The following is a 23,320-nucleotide window of genomic DNA, read 5'->3' as shown; positions in this document are numbered from 1 at the left end:
ATTCTAAGTTGCCCATCTTAGGGAAAATTCATATCCAACACTTTGTATAGGTCACAATTATGATGGGAAAAATTATGTGCCACATCTGGAATTAACTCTTAGAAAATTATATTCTTTTCCAGATTTTTCCAGATCAGTTACTGTGCCTGTTATAAATGTACAGCACCTGTTGTGGAACTCCAGAGAAAGAAAAACAAAACAAAACAAAACAAAACAAAAAAAAAAAAAAAAAACAACCTTCCAGTCAAATATTTTCATTTATATACTTTGAATATAAATTTATTTTTTATTTCATCAGGAATGAATATTCATGTATAGTTATAAGATAAATCTGGTGGAATATTTTATTAAAGCATACATTTCAGAAGAAAATATCTTGTGTAATATAAATCTAAAAGCCAAAGAGAAACAGTGAAAAGATGGCTAGTTTTGGATTTAACACACCTGTTTAATTAAATATGACTCAAATTCTTACTTCTTGAATAACCTTGGATCTCAGTTGCCTCATCCATAAAAAGAAGACATGAAATTTGCTCTGGATCCTTTCACATAAAAAGTTTCATCTTCCTCTATTTTAATTGCATGCTTATTAGTAATTCATCATAATAAAGCGTTGCCCCTTGACCTGGAGATGGTTTGATTCTGTGAATTCATTCTAGACAAGTCCCTACCTTTGTAAGTTGTATCTCATCCTAAGGAATCTTTTGCAATTTTGTAACTTCTACATATAATAATTATTACAAATTTAATATATATGTATATATATATGTATGTATTTTTTTTCATTCGTTCAATAACTATTCTTAAACAACTTCTTTGTAACAGGCACTGTGCCAAAAGTGCTGGAATACAAGAAAGGCAAAGAAACTCAAAAACAAACAAAAAGTTCTTCCTTTCAAGGATCTCACAATCTAATAGGGAGATGTATAAAAAAGTATGTTCACATAAAATATAGATAGAACCCCATAGTATGGTGTTTTTTAATTGTGTGGGTTTTTTTTTTCCTATAATAAAAGAAACTGAGACAGAGTTCTGAGCCAATGGCACTTTATTAGATGTATAGATATATAGAGGAGCCCTTTCTAATAAAGTGGACTGCAGATCTTCATTACTTAATATGCTCCCTTTCTCTAGGACCTTAGTTTTATAATGCTTGATACTCAGATAATACAGGTGAAACTACTTAAAAATAAACAATCTCATTGATTGATAGACCTTGTCCTTGACCTCCCAGGAAGCTGTACACCTGTACAAGATACCTTTGGTTATAAATGGACTAATGAGCAGACTTTGACAGACCTATTTTGACCTTTCAGGAATTTCTACCAAACCCATGAGCACACCCATGGACTGGGTTGATAAATAGATGTAAAAATATCTATATTGACTGAGGGGCCTATAAAAAAAGTAAAATGTAGGCAAGCAGCCAAGGTCACCTGTTGTCCTACATTTGCATCTCCCTGATGGACAACAGAAGGATGATGAGGGATAAAGGAGCAAAAAAAGTAGTTTGGTGGCTTTTCATGTAATTGAGTCACCTTCTCCTTGCTATACTTGGTCATCATACAGGAAAAAAATAAGAGTCGAGGTTCTTTAGTTAGCTTCCTATGATTATGGAGTGAATTTATAATCTGTGCTACACAGCTCTGAGCTCTACTATTAATACTGATAATCACCACTTTTATGGAATCATGTTATACTGATTAATACTTATTAGCATAATATAGAGGTTCAATGAAATAGGGGTTCAATAAAATAGGGCTTTAATTAATCATCTATCATAATTTTTTTGCTCCTTTATCCCTCATCATCCTTCTGTTCATCTGTTGAATTAAAAGAAACATCTTTTTAAGCTTGAAATAGTTTTGTATCCTTGATGTTAACTCCATTTGAACACTTTCTTGATTTCTCCAATTATTTTATATGTTGAATATATTCTCATGTACTTATCTGTGGTAACCTATTGCTCTCCAAGTAGAATAGAAACTACTTAAGAACAGAGGGATGGGTTGTATGTCTTTTTATCCTCAGTATCCTAGAATTAAAAAAAAAAAAAAAATTGATGCTATTTGTCTCTTGTTTTGTAAGAAACAGAGGCAAGAAGAATATGAAAATTCAATCATTACATTAGACCAGCACTGGCTTTACAGTTATGCAGAATAATCTCACCTTTACTATTTGGGGGAAAAAAAAAAAAAAAAAAAAAAGTTTATATTTAATGATGATCACATGTATGAAAATTCATTGAGATTCTAAGAAGATAGCATACTGCAAAAATAAATAGGATTAGAAGTGAAATAGCAATAGCTTCCACATTTTCACAAAATAAAACATTAATAGATGGTTCTTAGAAGAGGAAGGTGGCTAGATAAAGAAAGATGTTTTTTATTGGAGAGCAAGGTTCATAGACTACTGTGAAAAAGCCCAATTGTTAGCTATATTTTAGTAACAAAATCTTTGAAAAATGGCATTCAGAGCCTGGTAGAAGGGTAAAATGAGATAATGAAATAAAGTCTCCACCAAAAAAAAAAAAAAAAAAAGTATAGTTCTAGGCATTCCTTTTGACTCCAGGGTAGCTTCTCTATTCATTGTACCATCTAGCTGCCTCAGTTCTAGGCATTATTTAGGCTGTCTTTGAAAAGGATTGGGTGAAAAAATGATTGGGTCAGCCAAAGTTCTATTCTGCTTTTGCAATTTACATTTTAGCTCACATTACTTATGCTGTCTACATAGTTAGTCTCTTTTTTCTCATTTCCCTTATTACTTAGTTAACAAGCATTTATTTTGCTAATTTTCCCAGTGTGCAATCTGGTGCTAATTAGCAGAAAAGACTTTTAAAGTAGGGTGGATTTTTTTGGTGAAAAATCCTCACAGTGAGGGATTAGTACCAAGTCTACATTAACTTAGTGAGCCTCAGAAAACAACTGTAAGGTCTCTCTCTCTGTTACCTTAGATCCCATCTCTTATTTTCAGAATTAGAGTTAGAATAGCTCAAAGTAATATTTAGAAACAATTGTCTATTTTTATAAGTCTCCCTGTTGCAATATTAATTCAGTATTTATGGCTTTCAAAATTCAAATAATTTACAGAGAAAAGAGCATAAATCTTACCACACCCCATCAGAAGCTTTGATATCCAATTCACTTTTTCCATTAATTTTTATGCATATAATTCTAAGAATTCAATCTCCTCTGACATATTATAAAGATATTAGATCTTATTTCTTTCATATACTTGTGGCAAGCATTTGATCATTTATATGTTATAAATTTGAAAAAGTCATTTAAAAAAAGTTGTCTATTAGTGATAACATATTATGAGGTCCCTTCTCTGAACTAAGATGGCACATATTATTTAAAATGGATGACAGGCCATATGTAATTAGCAAAGGTAAGATTAAGTGGCTTTCTCAAACTGTAACTCAATTATCATTACTCACTATTTTGGGTTTTTGTGTATAATACCATAATAACTACAATAACAAATAGGTACTATAATACACCCCAATAAAATTGGCATCTTATCATATATTGTTTGCTAATAGTTTTGAGGGTAATTTTCTTCAGAATACTCGATGCATATTAGCCACTTTCTATAATAAGGAAAAGGAGAAGTATATTCCCACAACATCCCTTAGCCCAAAGATTCCCAATAATTTTCAGTCATTATATCTTTTGGTTTTTTGATAAATCTCTCTATACTTCCTAAGTATAGACAATGGAAATAAACTCTAGTTTACCAAGAATATGCCCATATAAAGTAAATAGATTCATTAATTGTTCTTCTCCAAAAACATATCAAAATTTTTGTAGCTTCATGAATTAGAAACCAATTTGGAACTTCGACAATTTCAATAGAATAACATTGGCTCCCAAATTCCTTGTACCTTACAGCTATGATTTTTTTGTACTCATTAGGAATATATGTTTCACAGGATGGGAATCCTGCTTAGTGAATACTTAGAAATGAATTTGGTTCATCAGTCTGATATCTTGGCAAGAAGCACAGTCAGCTTGGTGAATACATACACATTCTCATTTTCCCTTCTTTCCTACCTCCTCTATATGATGGGGGCAGTTCATCTATCTTAGCTGATTTGAAGTCTGAAAACTCCAGTTACACATTAAATTCTTCTTTTTTTTTATTCACATATGGTACATATGTATACACATGATACACATAATTAGTGTAATAGAATTGATTTTTAAAAGTAAAATAAATATCAGAACTTTTTACTCATATATTTTGGCATATAAGAGTAATATACACATATACACATACATTCATATATGGCATTCCAACTCTTAAAAGCCATCTTAAGACGTGATCAATTTTACCATTACACACCTGTCACACTGGCTAGAATGACAGGGAAAGATAATGTGCAATGTTGGAGGGGATGTGGGAAAACTGGGACACTGATACATTGTTGGTGGAATTGTGAATACATCCAGCCATTCTGGAGAGCAATTTGGAACTATGCTCAAAAAGTTATCAAACTATGCATACCCTTTGATCCAGCAGTGTTTCTACTGGGCTTATATCACAAAGAGATTTTAAAGAAGGGAAAGATCTGTATATGCAAGAATGTTTGACCAGCATGATGATTTCAGAAAGGCCTGGAGAGACTTACATGAACTGATGCTGAGTGAAATTAACAGGACTAGAAGATCATTATATACTTCAACAACAGTACTCTATGATGATCAATTCTGATGGACATGGCTCTCTTCAACAATGAGATGAACTAAATTAGTTCCAATAGAGCAGTAATGAACTAAACCAGCTGTACCCAGTGAAAGAACTCTGCGAGATGACTATGAATCACTACATAGAATTCCCAATCCCTCTAATTTTGTCCACCTGTATTTTTTATTTCCTTCACAAACTAATTGTACACTATTTCAAAGTCCGATTCTTTTTGTACAGTAAAATAACTGTTTGGACATGTATACATATATTGTATTTAACTTATACTTTGACATATTTAACATGTATTGGTCAACCTGCCATCTGGGGGAAGGGGTGGGGAGAAGGAGGGGAAAAGTTGGAGCAAAAGATTTTGCAATTGTCAATGATGAAAAATTACCCATGCATATATCTTGTAAATAAAAAGCTATACAAATAAATAAATAAATAAATCTGACCTCAGATACTCACTATCAAAAAAAAAAAAAGTGATCAATTTATCCCCAATATATTTCTTTTACATAATGTATACTTACATAGCAGAGCTAATAACTTTATATTTAAATACATACACCTTTAGAATCTGTTCTTGCTTATTTGAACAAGGTCAATGATTTTGAAAGAGTAAAATGTTTAGAAAAAAATTGTGGATGAATAAGTTAATATTTAGCATAACAATGATCTGTTTCTTTTTAAAGATAAAAAAAGATGGAAGATGGAATTTCCAGGAATATTTGTTGAGTTTAAAACTTTAACTTCTAGTCTTAATTATGCTTCCCATTTAGGTTTAGTTATATAGTATACTTAAAACATTTTTTTAAATAAAAAAAAAATAAATTTAATAAGATGCAACACAATGTAGTAAATAGAGAATAGATACTAAGGTCTACTCTAAGTCAAGAGGACTAGGGTTTGAATTTTTCTATTGAACGGCCTATACTAGCCATATGACCCTGGGTAAGTTACTTAACTTTTCAGTGTCCCAAATAAATTTCATGGTATATAAATCTCAGTTAATTTGCTGATCTGCTTCTGGAGATGGAATTTTCAAACTGCAAGTTCTCTATACAGATGAACTCATAGTTATCGATAGTATGTGTATACATATACACATACACATGCATAGTACATACAAGCATATATGTTACATAATTGAATATTTCAAAATGGATAGGGACCTGGTCTCAAAATTAGAAATAACTGAGTTCAAATCTTACTTTAAAAATCTATTGTTTTTTTGTTTCTAGATTTATTTTAACTTCCAATGTTCTAGGCAGCATTGTAAAATATGTGTCACAGAAAAGGGATTAAACCTATATTAGAGGAGGGCATTTCATCACCTGGAAGTTGACTACAGATGTGCACTATCTATATCTATAATGCCTTAACATTTTTGTTATTTTACTCTTAGGGCACCATTAGTATATGATCCATAGGAAGAAATCACAAATATTCTATGTCTAAGAAGATTACTTGCTATTCCTTGAAAAAAAAAATCACTGAGCAGCTGACTTTCTGGTGAGGAATTTCTCCAGTCATAGCTACATTGGTGGTCCTCAGTCAATATACTTATATAAAATGCACTGCTAGATCTGCATTGTAAACTTTTCCAATATAATATTATCTGACAAAACTTCTGTTACACATGAAACCCAATATAGATCTGGTAGAGGTTTTTAGAAATGTGCCATCTAAATAAATAAATATCCCAATAACTATAATTACTGCTATGAAATCTTTTGAGTAATTAAATTTATTACTCTTTTTGATGTATATGACAGCAGAAGGACACACCACTGTTACCAAATCAATAAGACTGACAATTGGCCTAGTGAAATACACAAGACACTAATAAGAATGCTCTCTGTTGCTATTGAAATTGATCTCTGACTGTGATTAATTATCTTTGAAATTTTGATCAAAATTGATCTGTCCAATTCTCTAGTCTTAGCTCCATAAGTCAAATATCACCCTGGAATTATACAATTTAGTCTGGGCTTCCATAAAAATGAAAGAAAAGGACAGACAGAGGTAATTTTTGCATTGTCAGTGACTGATTGGCTTTCTGATTTCACAATTTTTATAAAGATAGAAAAGGTCTTACCGTAGCTGTCATAGGTGTCTTCGCTTGTTCCATGACCATAGTCATAATATTCAGGCACACTATAATAGATTCAGAGAACAATCAATGTAACTGGAATCAGAAGTTTTCATCTCAAAACAGCTCATATAGAAGATAAAGGTAAAATGTGTGGTAGGATAATATCTCAGTACATTCTAGACATGAAACATGATCCTTGAGAGGGAAAAAAATAATAATAATAAAAGTAGAGGGTATTGACAAGTAGGGCCATGATTTTCTCATCCTATTTCATTCCTCCTTTCATTTCTCCCTATATCTTTACCTCCATCTTCCAATTTTATAAATCAAACTTCTCCTACAACCCAAGCACAATTCTTTAAAAGTATGTCAGGAAGATGGTTAATAAAAGGTCCATTTCCAAGAAAAAAGAGCTAAGAGGTGACAAGGTGGTCAATCATGCATGATTGTTAATACTGTTTCCTTAAGAAATGTGCATCCATCTTATTCCTACCTTCAAACACTGAGATAATATTTATACTTCTCTCTGATTTTCCAGATGATATCTATCTACTTTCCAATCATAAAAGTGATTTCCTTTCATTCAGAATTTTTTCAGAGACTTTCATATTTCAATGGCTGCCATAAATGTCTTTCTTAAAAAAAAAAAAATTTCTCTTCACTGCTTACAGAAGCATCACATCAAAGGTACACCTTTATGGATAATGGTTCAAAAGAAGGCTACCTCTTTCAGCCTGGCATAATGTTTCACTACTGAACCCGTCTCTGAGTTACTATCTTATATGGGAAATAAGAAATTATCCTCGCATTGAACCATGCACACACACTATTATTTAGGTCCATTAAAACTATTGTCTCAAGAAAATTCTCAGATATGCTACTTTTTATGAATTTAGTTTAAAAATTAAATTATTTCCTTTCTAAACATTGACACATTGAAAGAAATTTCCATATATAAGTGCTTCTAATATGGCAAATTACTTAATGGTAAATATCAAATTCTTTAGTAGGGCTGGGAATGGGAATGGAAGTACCAAAGAATAAAGAAACAAGAAGAAAATAGAAGGACCTGGCATCAAACTTATCCATCTCATTTATAGTTGCCATTACCACCCCCAGTCAAATGGTCTCTTTAATGCTTTATAATTCAGATTTTAGGGGTATTTAGAAGAAAAGAGGGGACAAAAAAAACAAGAGATAGGGCTGGATAGAGATTATAAAAAATGAACAAATAAAGAAACAAATAAATATATACATATCAGAAATCATAGACTCTCTGGAAGAAGAGAATCCAGATGATCAGGTTAAAGGATTTTTTTTTTTTTAAATGATGGGAAATGTTATTCCAATTGAAACTAATAAGCACTTACAACTGGAAATGGCTCAGATAAACAATGGAAATACATAATACAGTCCTTAATCTTAAAGAGTTTAGAAACTTCTGGGGATTTGGGGGAGGACCACAAAGACACAAATGGGTATAGTATAATGGAAATCAATTAGATTAGAGAGGCTTAAAGAAAGGGTTAGGGGAGCAGCAATGAAGGAAAGGAAAAGGGAAAGCTTAAGGAAGGAGATGACCCCTGAATTGAGCTTTGAAGACAAGGATTGTAAGAGGTGGAGATGAAAAAGGAAAACATTCTAGACAAAAGGGATGGATTGTACAGATAAACTGTAGTGGAAGTGTTTTGATTCTGGAAGCAGATAATAGTCTAGTTTACCTGGGATGCAAAGTCAATAAAATAAAGTGGGAAAGGCAGATGGGATTCAGATTGGGGCAGATTAAATACCAGGTTCAAGAATTTCTACTTCATCTAAAATCCAACATTAGAAAATAACAGCAAAGGCAAATGCTTTCAAATAGATGGGTTAGCTCCCTTCCTTCAAGCAGAAATACTAAAACTATCTGACACAGGGTAGGCAATCAATCAATCAATAATCAACAACATTTATTAAATACCTAACATATAGCACTATACTAGAAAATAGAGGTACAAATACAAAGAATTAAATAATCCCTACTCCTAAAAGACTTAATATTTTATCAGGGAAAATAATATTATAGTTGCTGCTGCTACTGCTATTGAATTATTTGAGTTGTGCACAACTCTGGCACCCATTTGGAATTTTTCTTGATAAAGACACTGGAGTGGTTTGCATTTCCTTCTTCAGCTCATTTCACAGATAATGGAACTGAAAGCAAACAAGGTTAAATGACTTGCTGGAGGACCACAGCTAGTATAAGTGTCTGAAACAAAATTTGATCTCAGGTTGGAGCTTTAGTCACTGTGCTATCTAGATGCTAAGAAGCAGCAGGTAAGTACACTAAGTATTTATAAATACACATAAAGAGAATAAATACTAGGCAGCTGAATATAAAATTGTTAGGGAGGAAGTGTTGTGCCACAGTTCCCTTTTAAAGTCCTGACCCAGTTTCCCTAATTGTCCCATTCAGTTACTTTGCCTCAGGTTATAATCATTCCCTTTTAATGTTAGAATAAAGGTCTTATATCTTATACCTTAGGCTATAATCATTCCTTCTTTATGTTTGATGGGATAAAAGGTCTTTATCCATTTTAGACATCATTAGAATATCAGGAGCCCCTTCAGTGTCTCCCTCCATTATGTCATCCTAGGTGCCTGCCTCCCTTATGTCATCCTCATCCTAGTTTCCTCCCCCCATCAGGTCATCCCCATCCAGGTATCTCCCCCATTATATCATCATTCTTGTAACCCCATAAAAGAATCTTATATCTGAAATTCACTGATGGATTCTTTGAGATGATAGTCTCATGCAGCCTTGGGACCAAACCATAGATCCATTTGGTCCCAGTAAATCTCTCCCTTTTAAATAAATTATTAAATACTCTCTAATCTCTATTTTGCTCAGTGTCTCTGGCATTACAGAAGGGCCTTAGTAATAGGGGTCAGTGAAAAAAGGATAAGGATTAGATCTGTGATTTCAATGACATAAGGAATCCCTGGGTGAATAATCTCTATACTAATGCTTATCATTGCTTTTTTTCCTAAGTGATTTACCTAGAATACTTATGGGTTAAATGACTTGCCTAAAAGTCACATAACTGGCATGTAAAAGTAAGAAAAGAGACTACCTTAAACTTTCTGGTTTTGAGTAGAGATCTCTATCCAGTAAACCAAGCTCTGTACCTAATTTTTATGGATATTAGTGAAATCCAGAACACCATTTGATGGTCTTTTATGTGAGCGATGTGTTTTATGTTCATGAAGAGAACAAGGAAAATACAGGAAAAACCTGAGAGACATTAATTTATATTAAAGAACAATAGATTTTAAGTCTGACTTCTTGTAGAATTTTTTGTGTTGTAATTGACTCCCCTGATAAGTGATTCTTTACTTAAAATTCTTAAATTTTAAACTAAAAAACTTAAACTAAAAAAACTTAGATTTAATCCAATGTTTATTCACAACCTCTTGGTGCATCCCAAACATCCATATTTCATTATGATGTAAAAAGTTATATACAGAGTATACTTAGGATTATAGATTTAAATCAAACAGATCACATAAATCACAAACTAAAGCCCTTAATTTTACAGAATAAGAAAGCTTAAATGGCATTATTATTATTATTTTGCTGAGACAATTGGCATTAAGTGACTTATCCTGAGTCTGATAGCTAGGAATTGTTAAATGTCTGAGCTAAGATTTGAACTCAGGTCTTCTTGACTTCAGGGCTGGTGTTCTATCCACTCTGCCACGTAGCTGCCCCTAGAAGATATTTTTGAGATGCTATGTAATGTCTTAAACATTAGCTACAAAATCCACAAAAGAAACAAAGTTCTTGGGTAGTCTATAGTCAATAGCAAATCTATTCAATTTATATCTTACTAGGGTTAGGAGTGGAGACATTAGAAAATAAAAATCAAAGTTGAATATAAAATTAATTTCCTCAGTTGGACATTTTAACTTGGCATTTACCTTTTTAAGTTATCAGTGTGACCAAAAAAAAAAAAAAAAAAAAAAAAAAAAAAACAAACTACTAAGAATAAATTCAGGATAGAGAAATTAGAATAAAATTGTTAGTCTAGGAAGCACAAAATATTATGTTCATCATAATCAAGGTCTATTTTTTTAAATGAATTTCCAGTGATTCTAACTTCAGCACTGTAACAATGCTTACATTTCTATAATGATTCACACATTCTACCACTTGCTGTTCAGAGAAATCACATAGATAGCATACCTACACAAAATTCAAAGTGACTAATCAATTTAGCAAAGCATTTTATTACCATATACTAAATCATCATTATATCTCAGTGAAGATTGACAGTATTATAAAAGTCATTGTTAAGATATAGACTAGAGATACAAATCAGTTTCATTGAACTTAAGGGGGGGGGTGCTTAAGTAAATGACTGAATAAATTAAAGTAACTACTTATTTTATCTACATAATGACTGGATCATGTAGTATGAAGGAATCTTAACAGATCATTTAATTCAAGTTCCTCATTTTATAGGTGAAGAAATTGAGTCTCAGAGAAATTCAGTGATTGTACCAAAATCACACAAATAGGTGGCATCAGCATTCATTCTTTTAGTTTCATTTTACACATTCTGTTTCCCTGTAATAGATTCCCCAGTGAGACATAAAACAAACAAACATCTTTTACAATTTCACATAGTACAAAAACAGCTAAAACCCAGAAGACTTGTCCCAAATCCCATGTTAAAAATGGCAATAAAGATTCCCAAATTTCAATGCAAATCATCACTTTTGAATACTTAAAGGTATCATTTATTATGCCTTTATCTGATACAGAAAATAAGAAAATGATAAAGCTGCTATGATATGAAATGATAAAATGATAAAAACAAACATTTGTTAAATGATTATAATTATTACAAGATGATTGTAGAGGGGAACAATTTTGTTCATATATTTTGAATATATGATAATGAATAATAAATAGTTTCTATTTCTTCAGTGAACTTGGCTTTCTGTTCACTATCCCATTTTTCAGGTGGAAGGAAGGAAAAGAGAATAAGTATCGACACAACACTTACTATTGTAAGCCCCTTTCATAAATAATAACTCATTTTTATCCTCATAACAAACCTGAGGCATATGTTATTTTTTGACATTTGAGGAAACTGAGGCAAGCAAAGGTTGTGTCTTACTTAGGGTCACAAGGCTATTAAGTGTCTGAAGCTAGATTTGAATCCTGATTACAGGATTAAGGTTTAATATACTGAATCACCAATCAACTACAATGGCATCATCAGCTACCTCTTTTAGGATTTATCTAGCAACAAATTGAGAGGAGATACTGCAAAAATTTCTTAAGGAAAAAGATATTTAATGTGTTGTTTTTGTTGATTTTTATTCAATGTCTTACCCTATGTGCTTCGCCCTGGAGTTATGTGAGTTGCATAAGTACAGTTAGAAGGGTTGAGTATTTTTACTAAGATGACAGTAGTGAGCTATGAATAGGAATATTTTGAAGGAAAATTCAATTAATAAATGTTGTTGCAATATTTTTAGCATGGTGAGCTGACAGAAGGTAGTATCAATGAAAGAAATGGGATGATTCATTACGGGAGCACATTCTGTGTCCATACCTCATTGATTTCCTTCTGAATTAGTAAATATGAAATACAAAAAAAAAAAAAAAAAAAACATTTGGTAGCAAGTGTAAGGTAGAATGAAAGAATCCTGGATCTAAGTTAGAAAACTTGTATTGAATTCTGATGTGACTATGAACAAGTCACAGAGCTAAGGTCTTGAACTCAGCTTCCTCAGGTATAAAAAGGCCTATAGTGATGAGAAAAGTAGTTTTAGAATCAGGAAAATATTAGTCTACTTGAATACCCTCATACATAAGAGCTATGTGGTTCTGGGCTAGTTGCTTAATCCTTCAGTACTCTTAGTTAATAAAATAGGCTTTAGGTTGTGAAACAATCCCAGATTTGCATTGGTAAAATATGTTACCTCACTGGAAGTTCTATATAGCAATGAAATCATACTTCTAAAAAATATGGGGCATAATCATATTTGTATGATCTTACATAAAAAAGTTTATAAAATGTGGATAAGAATGCTTTATGATTAGTGTATCAATGATTTGTGGGTAGATAGGCATTTTCAGTGTTTTCTAATACATATGAATATATATGAATTTATATATATAAATATGTACACAAATATGCAATACATATATACATATATATTACAGATAGAAATCATTAATGATTTTTAAACGTGCATAAACATCAATATACATGCATATATATATATGTGTAGATAGAGATCTATACACACATACATATACATATATGTGTGTGTATTTATATGCATGTATATGTATGTGTGTATACATCTCTATCTACACTTATCTATCATCTGTCTATCATCTATCTGTTTCTATATTAGACCTGTGATTGTCTTGGCATAAGAAACTGAAGAAACTCTCTCTGTGTACATTAATACCTTTACTTTAAATTATAGTTCTAGAGAAAAAATTCACAATTTGGATTAATAGACCTCCCCAAGGGATCTGTCAATAAGTATCATGAGGTTTGTGAACCTGAATAGATAAAAAAATATATCTTTATGCTGGTTTCAAAGTGAAATCTCACATTTTCTTCAATAAAGATTGTAAATAACTTTTCTCAGAAGGCATCTATAAACTTCACCAGACTACCAGGAGTACATGACACAAAAAAAGAGTTAAGAACTTTCATCTAAAAGAGGAACTTAAAAACACCAAAAAGTTAGGTGACACAGTTAGGGTTACTTAATCAGTAGGTGTCAGAGGCAAATCTTAAACTCATATTCTTAGCTCTCAAAAGAAATCTATCTAACTTTTTATTAAATTACACTTTCCTCCCCCCAAAAAATCTTGTTAGCAATGTTAATTTGAACTATTTTTGGAGGCTAAATTTGCTATCTGTATTATTTCCTATTTACTTTGTATATAGCTTGTTTTGCATATACTTATTAGTCTGCTATCTTCCTTAATAGATTATGAGGTCCTCAAGAGTAAGGACTGTCTTTTGTCTATTTTTGGGAGGTGGATGGGAACTTCAATGATGGGAAAGGGTCTTAGAAAGAGTAACACATGTAACTGTGTTTTTCTTTTTTAATTTAGTTCTGAAACAACCATATGGTAGAGAAATGTTTTGATTGGCTATGTATGTATTCCAAAAAGCTTGTTAACTTCAGTCATTCTATGTATGTGTGGGGGGAAGGGGGTTACTTCATTTGCTATAGGGAGAATCTCAGTATTTCTTTTGCTCCTGGTACATAGTGAAAAGAGCAAAGTCTTCATCACTGGGAATTTTTGAAAAATCGGAAGAGCAAGCCATAGAAATCTTTTGGTCAGAATTATGTTAGGTATTGAAGAAAGTTCATTGTTGGTGCCCTGAATACATTTGGCAAAGCTCCATATTTAGATATAAACTTGGTGGGACCAAAACTGTGGGGAAGCCTGGCAAAGGAGAACATATTCCCACAGAGACCAATATGGCAAGGATAAAAATGTTTGTACTTTGCCTTTGGTATATCTTTGAATTAAATATTCTTTTACAAAAGCTGACTGATGATTAGGAGTCAAGTCATTGTATTGATAGATATGAATTCTACAAATGATGTCATTAAAATATAAGAACTTCCATTAAAAAAATCATGCACAATTTTCAATATACAAAATGGCTCCAAGAAGAACAACTATTAAACTGATTTTTAACATTGTCAAAGCAAAAGAATTTACATGTTTTTATCTAAATAGTGAAATTTTATTATTCTAAGGGGAGAAACAGACTTGTACAAAAGAAAAACGACAGTGATTTAAAGGAAACACTATTCTTCTGAGGAGCTGAATTTGTTTGAATTTTGGTAATTGAATTGAATAACTGAGCAGTAACTTCTGAATTTGCTCTCTGATGATTAATACCTTAAGGAGATTGCAGTGAAGACTCATAAAATCATATCTCTAGAGCTTGGTGATTTGATTAATTTCAGTGGTTTAGAAATGAAATACTCTGAATCATCATAAACAGGTAGCTGTAAAAATACAATTATGATATATTCCAGACATCTTAGGGAAGTGTATTAAAGGGGTAAAACACCAAATATTATCACTTTAAATGGATTTCATTTAAATAATTTTTATTCCTTTTATAATCATTGACATTATGAAACTTAGTATTCAATACCTTAGACCCAGCAATTCCACTACCATGCCTATTTTCAAAGATGAAGAGGGAAAAAAGAAAAGAACTTATGTGTTTTATAATGTTGAAAGCATCTTTTGTGGTTGCAAATAACTGGAAATTGCAGGCTTTCCTATCTGTTGCGTAATGGCTAAACATATTGTGATATATGGTTGTGATGAAATATTACTGTGCTATAAGAGAAATGAAGAGCTCAATGATCTTAGGAAAACATGGAAAGAATTGCACAAAATAACGAAGAGTGAAATGAACTAAATCCAAGAGAACATTGCATAGTAACAATAATATTTTAAGAATGACTTTGAGCAAATAAGTCATTTTGACTTGTATAAATATTCAAGTTAAGTATAAAAGATATATGAAGAAAGATGTTATCTGTATCCAGAGAAAGAATTGATAAATAGAAATATGTATAGAATAATTTCACGTGCACACACACACACACACACACACACACACATACATACACACACACACACATATCCCTATTTGTGTCTAATGGTGGTCATATCTAAGGTGGAATAGGGAGAAAAAAAAGAAAAATAACTTTATTATAAATTTGTAGTTTCATGTGCAATTATCTTTTTTTTATAATACTATGTTATGGAAATGCTTGTTTTATTTTATAAATTAAAAAAATACAACAGCAACAAAAAAGAGATGATAGTATTAGTATATCAAAATTTCAAAAGTAGAAAGTAGGGGCCACTAGATGATGCAGTAGATAGAACGTTGACCCTCAACTCAGGAAGACTTGAGTTCAAATCTGTCCTTAGACATTTTCTCCCTATGTGATCCAATTGCCTTGATGACAAAAAAAAATAATGAAAAAGTAGATTTTTAAAATAAACAATGAGAAAGAAATCAGAAAATGTAAGTCTCAAAAGAAAACAAAAAGCACAATATCAAAAACTATAAAAACAAAAATGTTTTATGACATTAGAAATGAGGAACACAAATCTTATTGGGTATATAATTGAGAATTCAGTGTCTTGAATCAAGTTTGAAAGAAATATTTTGGCAGAAAACTTAATCATAGCTAATTTAAAAAGTCATTTTGAGTAGTATCTTCTTTCCATTTAAAGTAAAAAAAAAAATGGTTAGTTCCCCCCCCCATATATACTAAAGTACCCATTCCTATTAGTAACATTTTATTTAGAAAAGAAAGTCTATTTTTTTTCCTAAACATAAAAACCTGCAGCAGAATAAAAAATCAAATTATATGTAGGACTGATTGTTTTTCTAGAACCCTAACAATTGAATAGACATGTTAATATTTTAGATGTAAACACAGTAATATGTTTTCAAAGTGACTCTGAAATAGGGTCAAAATTGGTTTACATTTTTAAGAATTTCCTCACTGCCACCTTCAATCATTTTTTGTATTCCTGAATGAACATTCCCAGATACCTCATATTGGTTTGTAAAGGAATTTTGCCCTCCATAATTGACAATTGTATAGATAATTAGCCATTTTGCTTCAGGTTTTGACACACAGGCCTGCCTTCTAAGAACATATTTCTTCAGCATACTGCATGTTTTGGACAAATGAATCTACTTGCTGTCTGACACCCGTACACAAGATTTCACTGCCCACTTCTATGCCTTTCCATAGGATGTTCCCTATTTCTTAATGTTCCTTTCTACTAACTTCTGTCTCTTGGAATCCTTCAGGGTTCCTAGGCTCAGCTCTAGCATCACTATCTCAGGAAGAATTTCATAATTCCCCTTCTCTCTAGTTGCTAATACTTGGCCTTCATGAAATTGCATTTATTTTTGTATATATTTTGTATTTAATTAAGATCATGAGATACAAGAAATACATTTGGACAAGACTACAAACCAACCCCTTTGTTTTACAGATTAGGAATCCAGAAAGCAGAAAGATTAAGTGATCTGTTCATGTAGGAAGTGTCAGAAGTGGGATTTGAAACCATGTTTCCTGATAACTAATCATCTCTTTTCATTGTATGTTTTTATACAATGTTATCCAATTGTATTCAGTTGTGTCTGACTCTTAGTGATCCCATTTGAGGTTTTCAGGACACAGATACTACAGTGGTTTGTTATGTCCTCTACCTTATTTTACAGATAAAAAACTGAAGCAAATAGGGTTAAGTAACTTGCCCAAGGTCACACAGTTCTTAAATGTCTCAGGTGGGATTTGAATTCAAGAAGATGAGTTTTTCTGGCTTTAAGCCTGGCACTGTATCTACTGTACCATTTAGGTGCTCCTCAATAAGAACAAGCCAAGCAATATTTTTTAAAAGCTTTTTAATTTTCCAAATACATACAAAGATAGTTTTCAACATTCACCTTTACAAAATCTCATGTTCCACATTTTTCTCTCTCCCTTTCCTCTGCTACTTCCCCTAGAGAGCAAGCAACCCAACACAGGTTAAGCATGAGAATTTCTTCTAAACATATTTCTATATTCATCATGTTGTGAAAAAAAAAAAAAAATCAGATCAAAGGGAAAAAATAAGAAAGAAAAAAATGTCTCTAACAATAACAGTAAGAAGGTGAAAATACTATGATTTCATCCACATTCAGTCTTCAGCAGTTCTCTCTGTGGATACAGATGGCTCTTTTCATTACAAGTCTATTGGAATTGCCTTGAAACACTTCATTGTTGAAAAGAATCAAGTCCATCACAGTCGATTATCACATAACCTTGTTGCTGTATACAAAATTCTCTTGGTTCTACTCATTTCATTTAACATAAATTCATGTAAACCTTTCTAAACCTTTCTGAAATCAGCCCTCTCACCATTTCTTATAGAACAATAATATTCCATTACATTTATATACCATGATTTATTCAGCTATTCTTCAGCTGATGAGCATCCACTCAATTTCCAGTACCTTCACACTACAAGAAGACTGCTACAAATATTTTTGCACATATGTGTCCTTTTCCCTTTTTTATGATCTTTTTGGTATATAGATCCAGTAGAGATGCTGCTGGATCAAAGGGTATATATAGTTTGGTGGTGCTTTGGGCATAGTTCCAAATTGCTCTCCAGAATGGCTGGATCAGTTCACAACTCCATCAACAATGTATCAGCGTCCCAGTTTTCCCACATCTCCTCCAATATTAATCATTCTCTTTTCTTATCATCTTGACCAATCTAAGAGATGTGAAGTGGTACCTCAGAGTTGTCTTAATTTGCATTTCTCTAATCAACTGAGATTCAGAATATTTATTCATAGGATTACAAATGGCTTTAATTCTGAAAATTGTCTGTTCATATCCTTAAGCCAAGAAATATTCAACTGAAAAGTCTAAAACCAAATTCCTAAAGGTGACATTGGTCCTTTTTGTGCTATCTCCAGTATGATGAAGTAGAAACACATATCTCCCTTAACTACAATATCACTGAAAGGTGTTTTAACTGCTCATATTCATAAATACTATATGATTCAAATAAATTTTCTTTTGTTAATATTCAGCAACTATACAAATTGTCTTAAGTTTTAGCTGACAGTATTTAATTATTGGAGGATAAAATATATGCTGATTAAAGGTAAGGACAGTGACATATTTGCATAGTACATGAATTTTTAATATAGAATTATGATCAACTCTGCTACTATTCCCCTCATAGTAAATGGAAATTAACACCTCATCACTACATTTGATATGAAGTATACTTAGTGGATATTATTTTTGATAAGTATGAAATGCCTAAAAATGATATGATGATTTATATTCTTGAGATAGTCTTTCTCTTTTCCTTCTCCTTTCTTTCTTTTCCTTCTCTTTTCACTGTTTCTTCCTTTTTTCCTCCCTGTGCTTTCTTTCTTCCCTCCCTCTTTTCCTCTCTTCCTTTCTCTTTCTTTGTTTTTCTTCCTTCCTTCCTTCCTTCCTTTTCTCTTTGTCTCTTTTTCTCTCTGTGTCTGTGTCTCTGTCTATCTGTTTCTCTTTTCTTTCTTCTCTCCACATCTTTCTTCCTCTTCCATCCATTATAAATATTTAGCCATTTCCCTTTCTGAATTCTCTTGAATTATGTATTTGCAATTTTGATTGTGTGTATGTGTGAGAGTGAATGTGTGTTTTTTGTTTAACTTATTCTGACCCTTAGTACCCAAATGAGAGGTGAGCAATTTTACCACAAAACATTAATCTTCTTTTACTGTGTGGAATTATCATTACAACATTGCAATTATTTCCCATAAATAGGACCTTTAGCTGACTGATTAATTAGGCCCAGGGGGACATGCCATTACTAAATGATCTGTTACATGCCTTTCGTATATAAACAGAAGAGCTGTTGAACCCTGACACAGCACAGATATAATTTTAACTGTATGTTCATGTTTCTTTGACCATGTTATAATTTATCACAATAATAATATTTCTAGTATTATAAATATCAGCATAATTTCTAATTATTCTAATACTGAGAGATTAGTAGACATGATGCCTGAATTAACTGCTTCAAACTACATTACAGTTGTATGCTGACACTGATTTATCTTTTTCCTCATTAAAGCACTAGAGAAATAAATCTTTCCCATTTGGAGAATGTTCCAAGTCTGATTTGTATGAGCTGGTTTATTACAAGGTCATAATCATGCAATAGGTTTGGTAAATTAAAATAAAGCTAATATTCCTTTATAAAGGCATTACTAGCATATGATTCAGACCTGCCAAGATTTTCTTTGCTAATCTAGAGAAATGCAGACAGTTTGATTTAGATTCTGACAGTGGGTGAGTTAATTAGGGAGGCTGTTAACTAGTTCATGAACAGAAACAATGAGATTTCCTGCTAGGTGCTAAATAATGTCTGCACTGACCTGTCATTGATCTTTTCCATTCCCCTCAGACTTTGTCCAGCTCCTCTCCATATCCTTTGTCTCTCATTCCTGTCTTCTCCATGGACACTCTTTTCTTTCTTCTCAGTATCCTCTGTCCACCATATTCTCCCTCTTCCCCAGTCCTTTTTCTTCCTTATATTAGTTTATTCTTTTTTCCCCTCCATAGCTGTGTCTACTGTCTAGGGTCCTTTGCCACTCCAATTTCTATAAATCTTAACCCTCCCACCCTTAATCCTCAACTCTATCTGTGTCTCCCTGCCCTTTAATCCTATCTTTCCCTTGTCTTGTCCCTTCCTTCACCTGTCCCTCCCATGGTTCATTCCTTCTTTTCTCTACTACTATTTACCTTTCCTTCTTTGTCTCATCCACTTAGTTTTATGAATAAACTGAGGTATAAGAAATTAAATCATTTGTCCATAGTCACAGAAGTGGTAATGCCATAGGAAAAAACTTTTCTTCCCTTCCTCTCAGTAATACACCCCCCCACACACACACACACACATATCCCTCCTCTCATGAATTTACTTTGTATAATTATTTTAGAAATCTTTTGCTTTTACAAAGTATATATATATATATATATATATGTACATATATATATATATATATATATATATATATATATATATATATATATATATATATATATATGTATGTATATGTATTCTTCTTCAAAAAAAGTGGACTCCTTGTTTTTATGCTATTTTTATCTTTATATCACTACCATTTAACCTATGGTAAAGTATTTAACAGTATTTAATGACATGTATTTAATAAATAACAATATTTTAAAAATAAATATGGTACAGTGGATATGTGGTACAGTGGATAGAGTGTTGGGCCTGGAGTCAGGAAAATCCATCTTCCTGAGTTTATATATGTCCTCAGATACTTCCTAGTAAGTCAATTAACTCTCTTTGCCTCAGTTTCCTCATCTGTAAAATGAGCTGGAGAAGCAAATGACAAATCATTCCATTATCTTTACCCAAAACCCCCAAATGGGATTATGAAATATCAGATATGGCTAAAAAAATGACCAGACCACAAAATTTAATAAATTTTTATTGAATTGAATATCAACAGAGGTTGGAATTTGTTAAGTTCAAGAAAAGGCATAAAAGTCACATCATGTTTGACTGATATGAATTAATGGGATTTAGAGTTAGGAAGAAATATAGAATAATCTAGTCCAAATCCTCATATATCATAGATCTATAGATCTAGGAAGTAGGCCCAGAGGGCCCAAGATATGTCCAAGATCTCATATACGTAGGAAATAGTAGAACTAAGTTTCAAACAAGAAGTCTTCTGAGTCCAAATTCAGCATAAACCACTTTCTCACTTCAATATTTATATTGGTACTTCTTTTTAATTCATTTTGGTGTTTGCAGAATGTGATCTGAACATTTAAAGTTATATTTTCTAGCAGACAGTAGCAATGAATCAAGTAGTACTGGGGTCTTTCTTACTATTGAAAAATTGGCAGACTCATTCTACTAACAGCAAACTATCTGGTAAATTCCTGACTTGCTGACAGTTTCATTCCTCACAAAGAAGAGAAAACTTCTGACCAACAAGAAGAACCCTGCTCAGTGATATGGAAATGACAGGACTTCTGTAAGAAAGTCACCATATCACCTTAGAGTGATTACACAACAGTGAAGGAAGGGAATGTTAGTCAATGAGATTTAATATCCTAAACTTAAGGAAAATAGATTGAAAAATATTTCAAGAACAAATTATAGCTTTGGACTTTATAAGTAATGAAGAATTAGAAATTGGAAAAAAGAAAAGAAATTCTGAAAATATGATCATCATAAATAGACCTGATGGAGAAGAAGGATTTTTTTTTTAAGTGTGTCCACAGAAAGTTTTATGAATATCTATACCAAAAACTGAAAAGAAGGTTCATAACCAAGGATAGATAGGAAAGAAATATAATGGACAATATCATGAAGTATAATTCTCTTTATGAGTTGAGGGATGAATTGAATATTGAAGGAACAGGAAAGCATGCTTTTAATCTACCTCCACACTAAGAAAATCAGAAAGGAAGAACATATTTTTCTCCTTGAAAATTATTTTTATTAAATTATTTTTTCAAAATTATTTTGATAACTTCCTTCATATTCTTCAAATATAGTCCATTTCCTAACTCTGAGCATTTTTATTGGCATTTCATTTATTTTTTTGATAGTCAAAGTATTTTTTCTTTATATTCTCTGAGTTGTGACTGGTTACAAATTTGTCACTTCACTATAGTAGAAAGACATACAAATGGCTTATGAACACAAAAGTGTTAAACTATCCTTACTTGCTGTCATAGAAAATCTAATACTAATTTTTTAAAAGACTATATTTATTATTATCATATTTATTCTACACTTGGAATGTTATTCCTTATCAACTCGGGCATGTGGCTTCTTAGATTTTTTTTAGTCTCAGTTATTTATAGGGAATATTTTTTTAATTCTAAATATTTGTCATTCCTTAATATGCAAATTAAAGCAATGGAATATTTTATTATCTTCATGTATATCATATTTTTAGTCATTTTCCAACCATTGGATTCATAATTTAGAGCCACTATTTTCAAAAATAATGCTTTGGATACTCTTAGTATATTAGTATAGGTATTTTTAACTATATAGTTTCTATAATCTCCATGTAGGTAATATGTAGTTAAAGCATCTGAACAACTTTATCCCTTTTTTGGCATAGTTGCATGATTATTTCCCCCAAAATGTAGGGCTAGTTCACAGATTTTCTTGTAGCAAATCAGTAAAATATGATGTCTTTTGCAGAGTTCATGCAAACATATATTTTTCCATCTTTCATTATCGTTTATAATTTGTTAAATAAAGTGATTTCCTAGAGTGGCTTTAACATGAGCTTCTATAACTTCAGTTTTGAGAACTTTTTAAAAATGGGTGTTAGTTTCTATTTCTTTTTTAAGAAATCTCTTTATATCTTTTGATTACATATTCTACAGGGACTCATTCTTTATCTAAAAGATTTGTGTCAATTATTCATACTTTTAAAAATATTAAACTATTTTTAGATATTTTATAGCAAATGTTTTGTCTATACAGTTTTTTTCCTTATTCTTTTCTGATTTTATTTAAAATTTTTTGATAGTCAAAGTACTTTGTCTTTATATCCTCTGAATTGTGGCTGGTTATAAATTTATCACCTCAACAATATAAAGATATAGAAGTGGATTATGAACATAAAAGGGTTAAAATATCCTTATTTGCTGTCATAGAAATTCTAATAGTAATTAAAAAAAACTATATACTATAGCATATTGGTGGCAGTTCTTTTGGTAATAACAAAAAAAATATGAAAACAATTGAGGAATGGCAAAGACAAATTGTGGTATAGGAGCATAATGGAATATTACGATGTTTTAAGAAATAAATATGATGAATACAGAAATTCATAGAAAAAGTTACTTGAACTCATTCAAAGTGAAATTAAATATAATAAA

At 31.6% G+C, this 23,320-nt stretch overlaps 1 protein-coding gene across 4 annotated transcripts in view; it reads right to left on the bottom strand.

Moving 5' to 3' along the window:
• The window catches only part of KHDRBS2 (KH RNA binding domain containing, signal transduction associated 2), a 977,363-nt gene that overhangs the window by 96,105 nt on the left and 857,938 nt on the right, over positions 1 to 23,320 (bottom strand). For all 4 annotated transcript variants that reach the window (XR_012489268.1, XR_012489266.1, XR_012489267.1 and 1 more), the window contains one exon: positions 6,794 to 6,852. Coding sequence is in view for 1 of the 4 variants with exons in the window: in XM_074310599.1 (XP_074166700.1) it covers positions 6,794 to 6,852 (59 nt within the window). In the remaining 3 variants the exon portion in view is untranslated. The remainder of the gene's footprint in view (positions 1 to 6,793; positions 6,853 to 23,320) is intronic.

The sequence above is a fragment of the Sminthopsis crassicaudata genome, chromosome 4 (genome assembly GCF_048593235.1).
Source record: "Sminthopsis crassicaudata isolate SCR6 chromosome 4, ASM4859323v1, whole genome shotgun sequence".
Classification (NCBI taxonomy): Eukaryota; Metazoa; Chordata; class Mammalia; order Dasyuromorphia; family Dasyuridae; genus Sminthopsis; species Sminthopsis crassicaudata.
The sequence above is the reverse complement of the archived record's forward strand: the minus strand, read 5'-3'. Positions and strand labels throughout refer to the sequence as shown.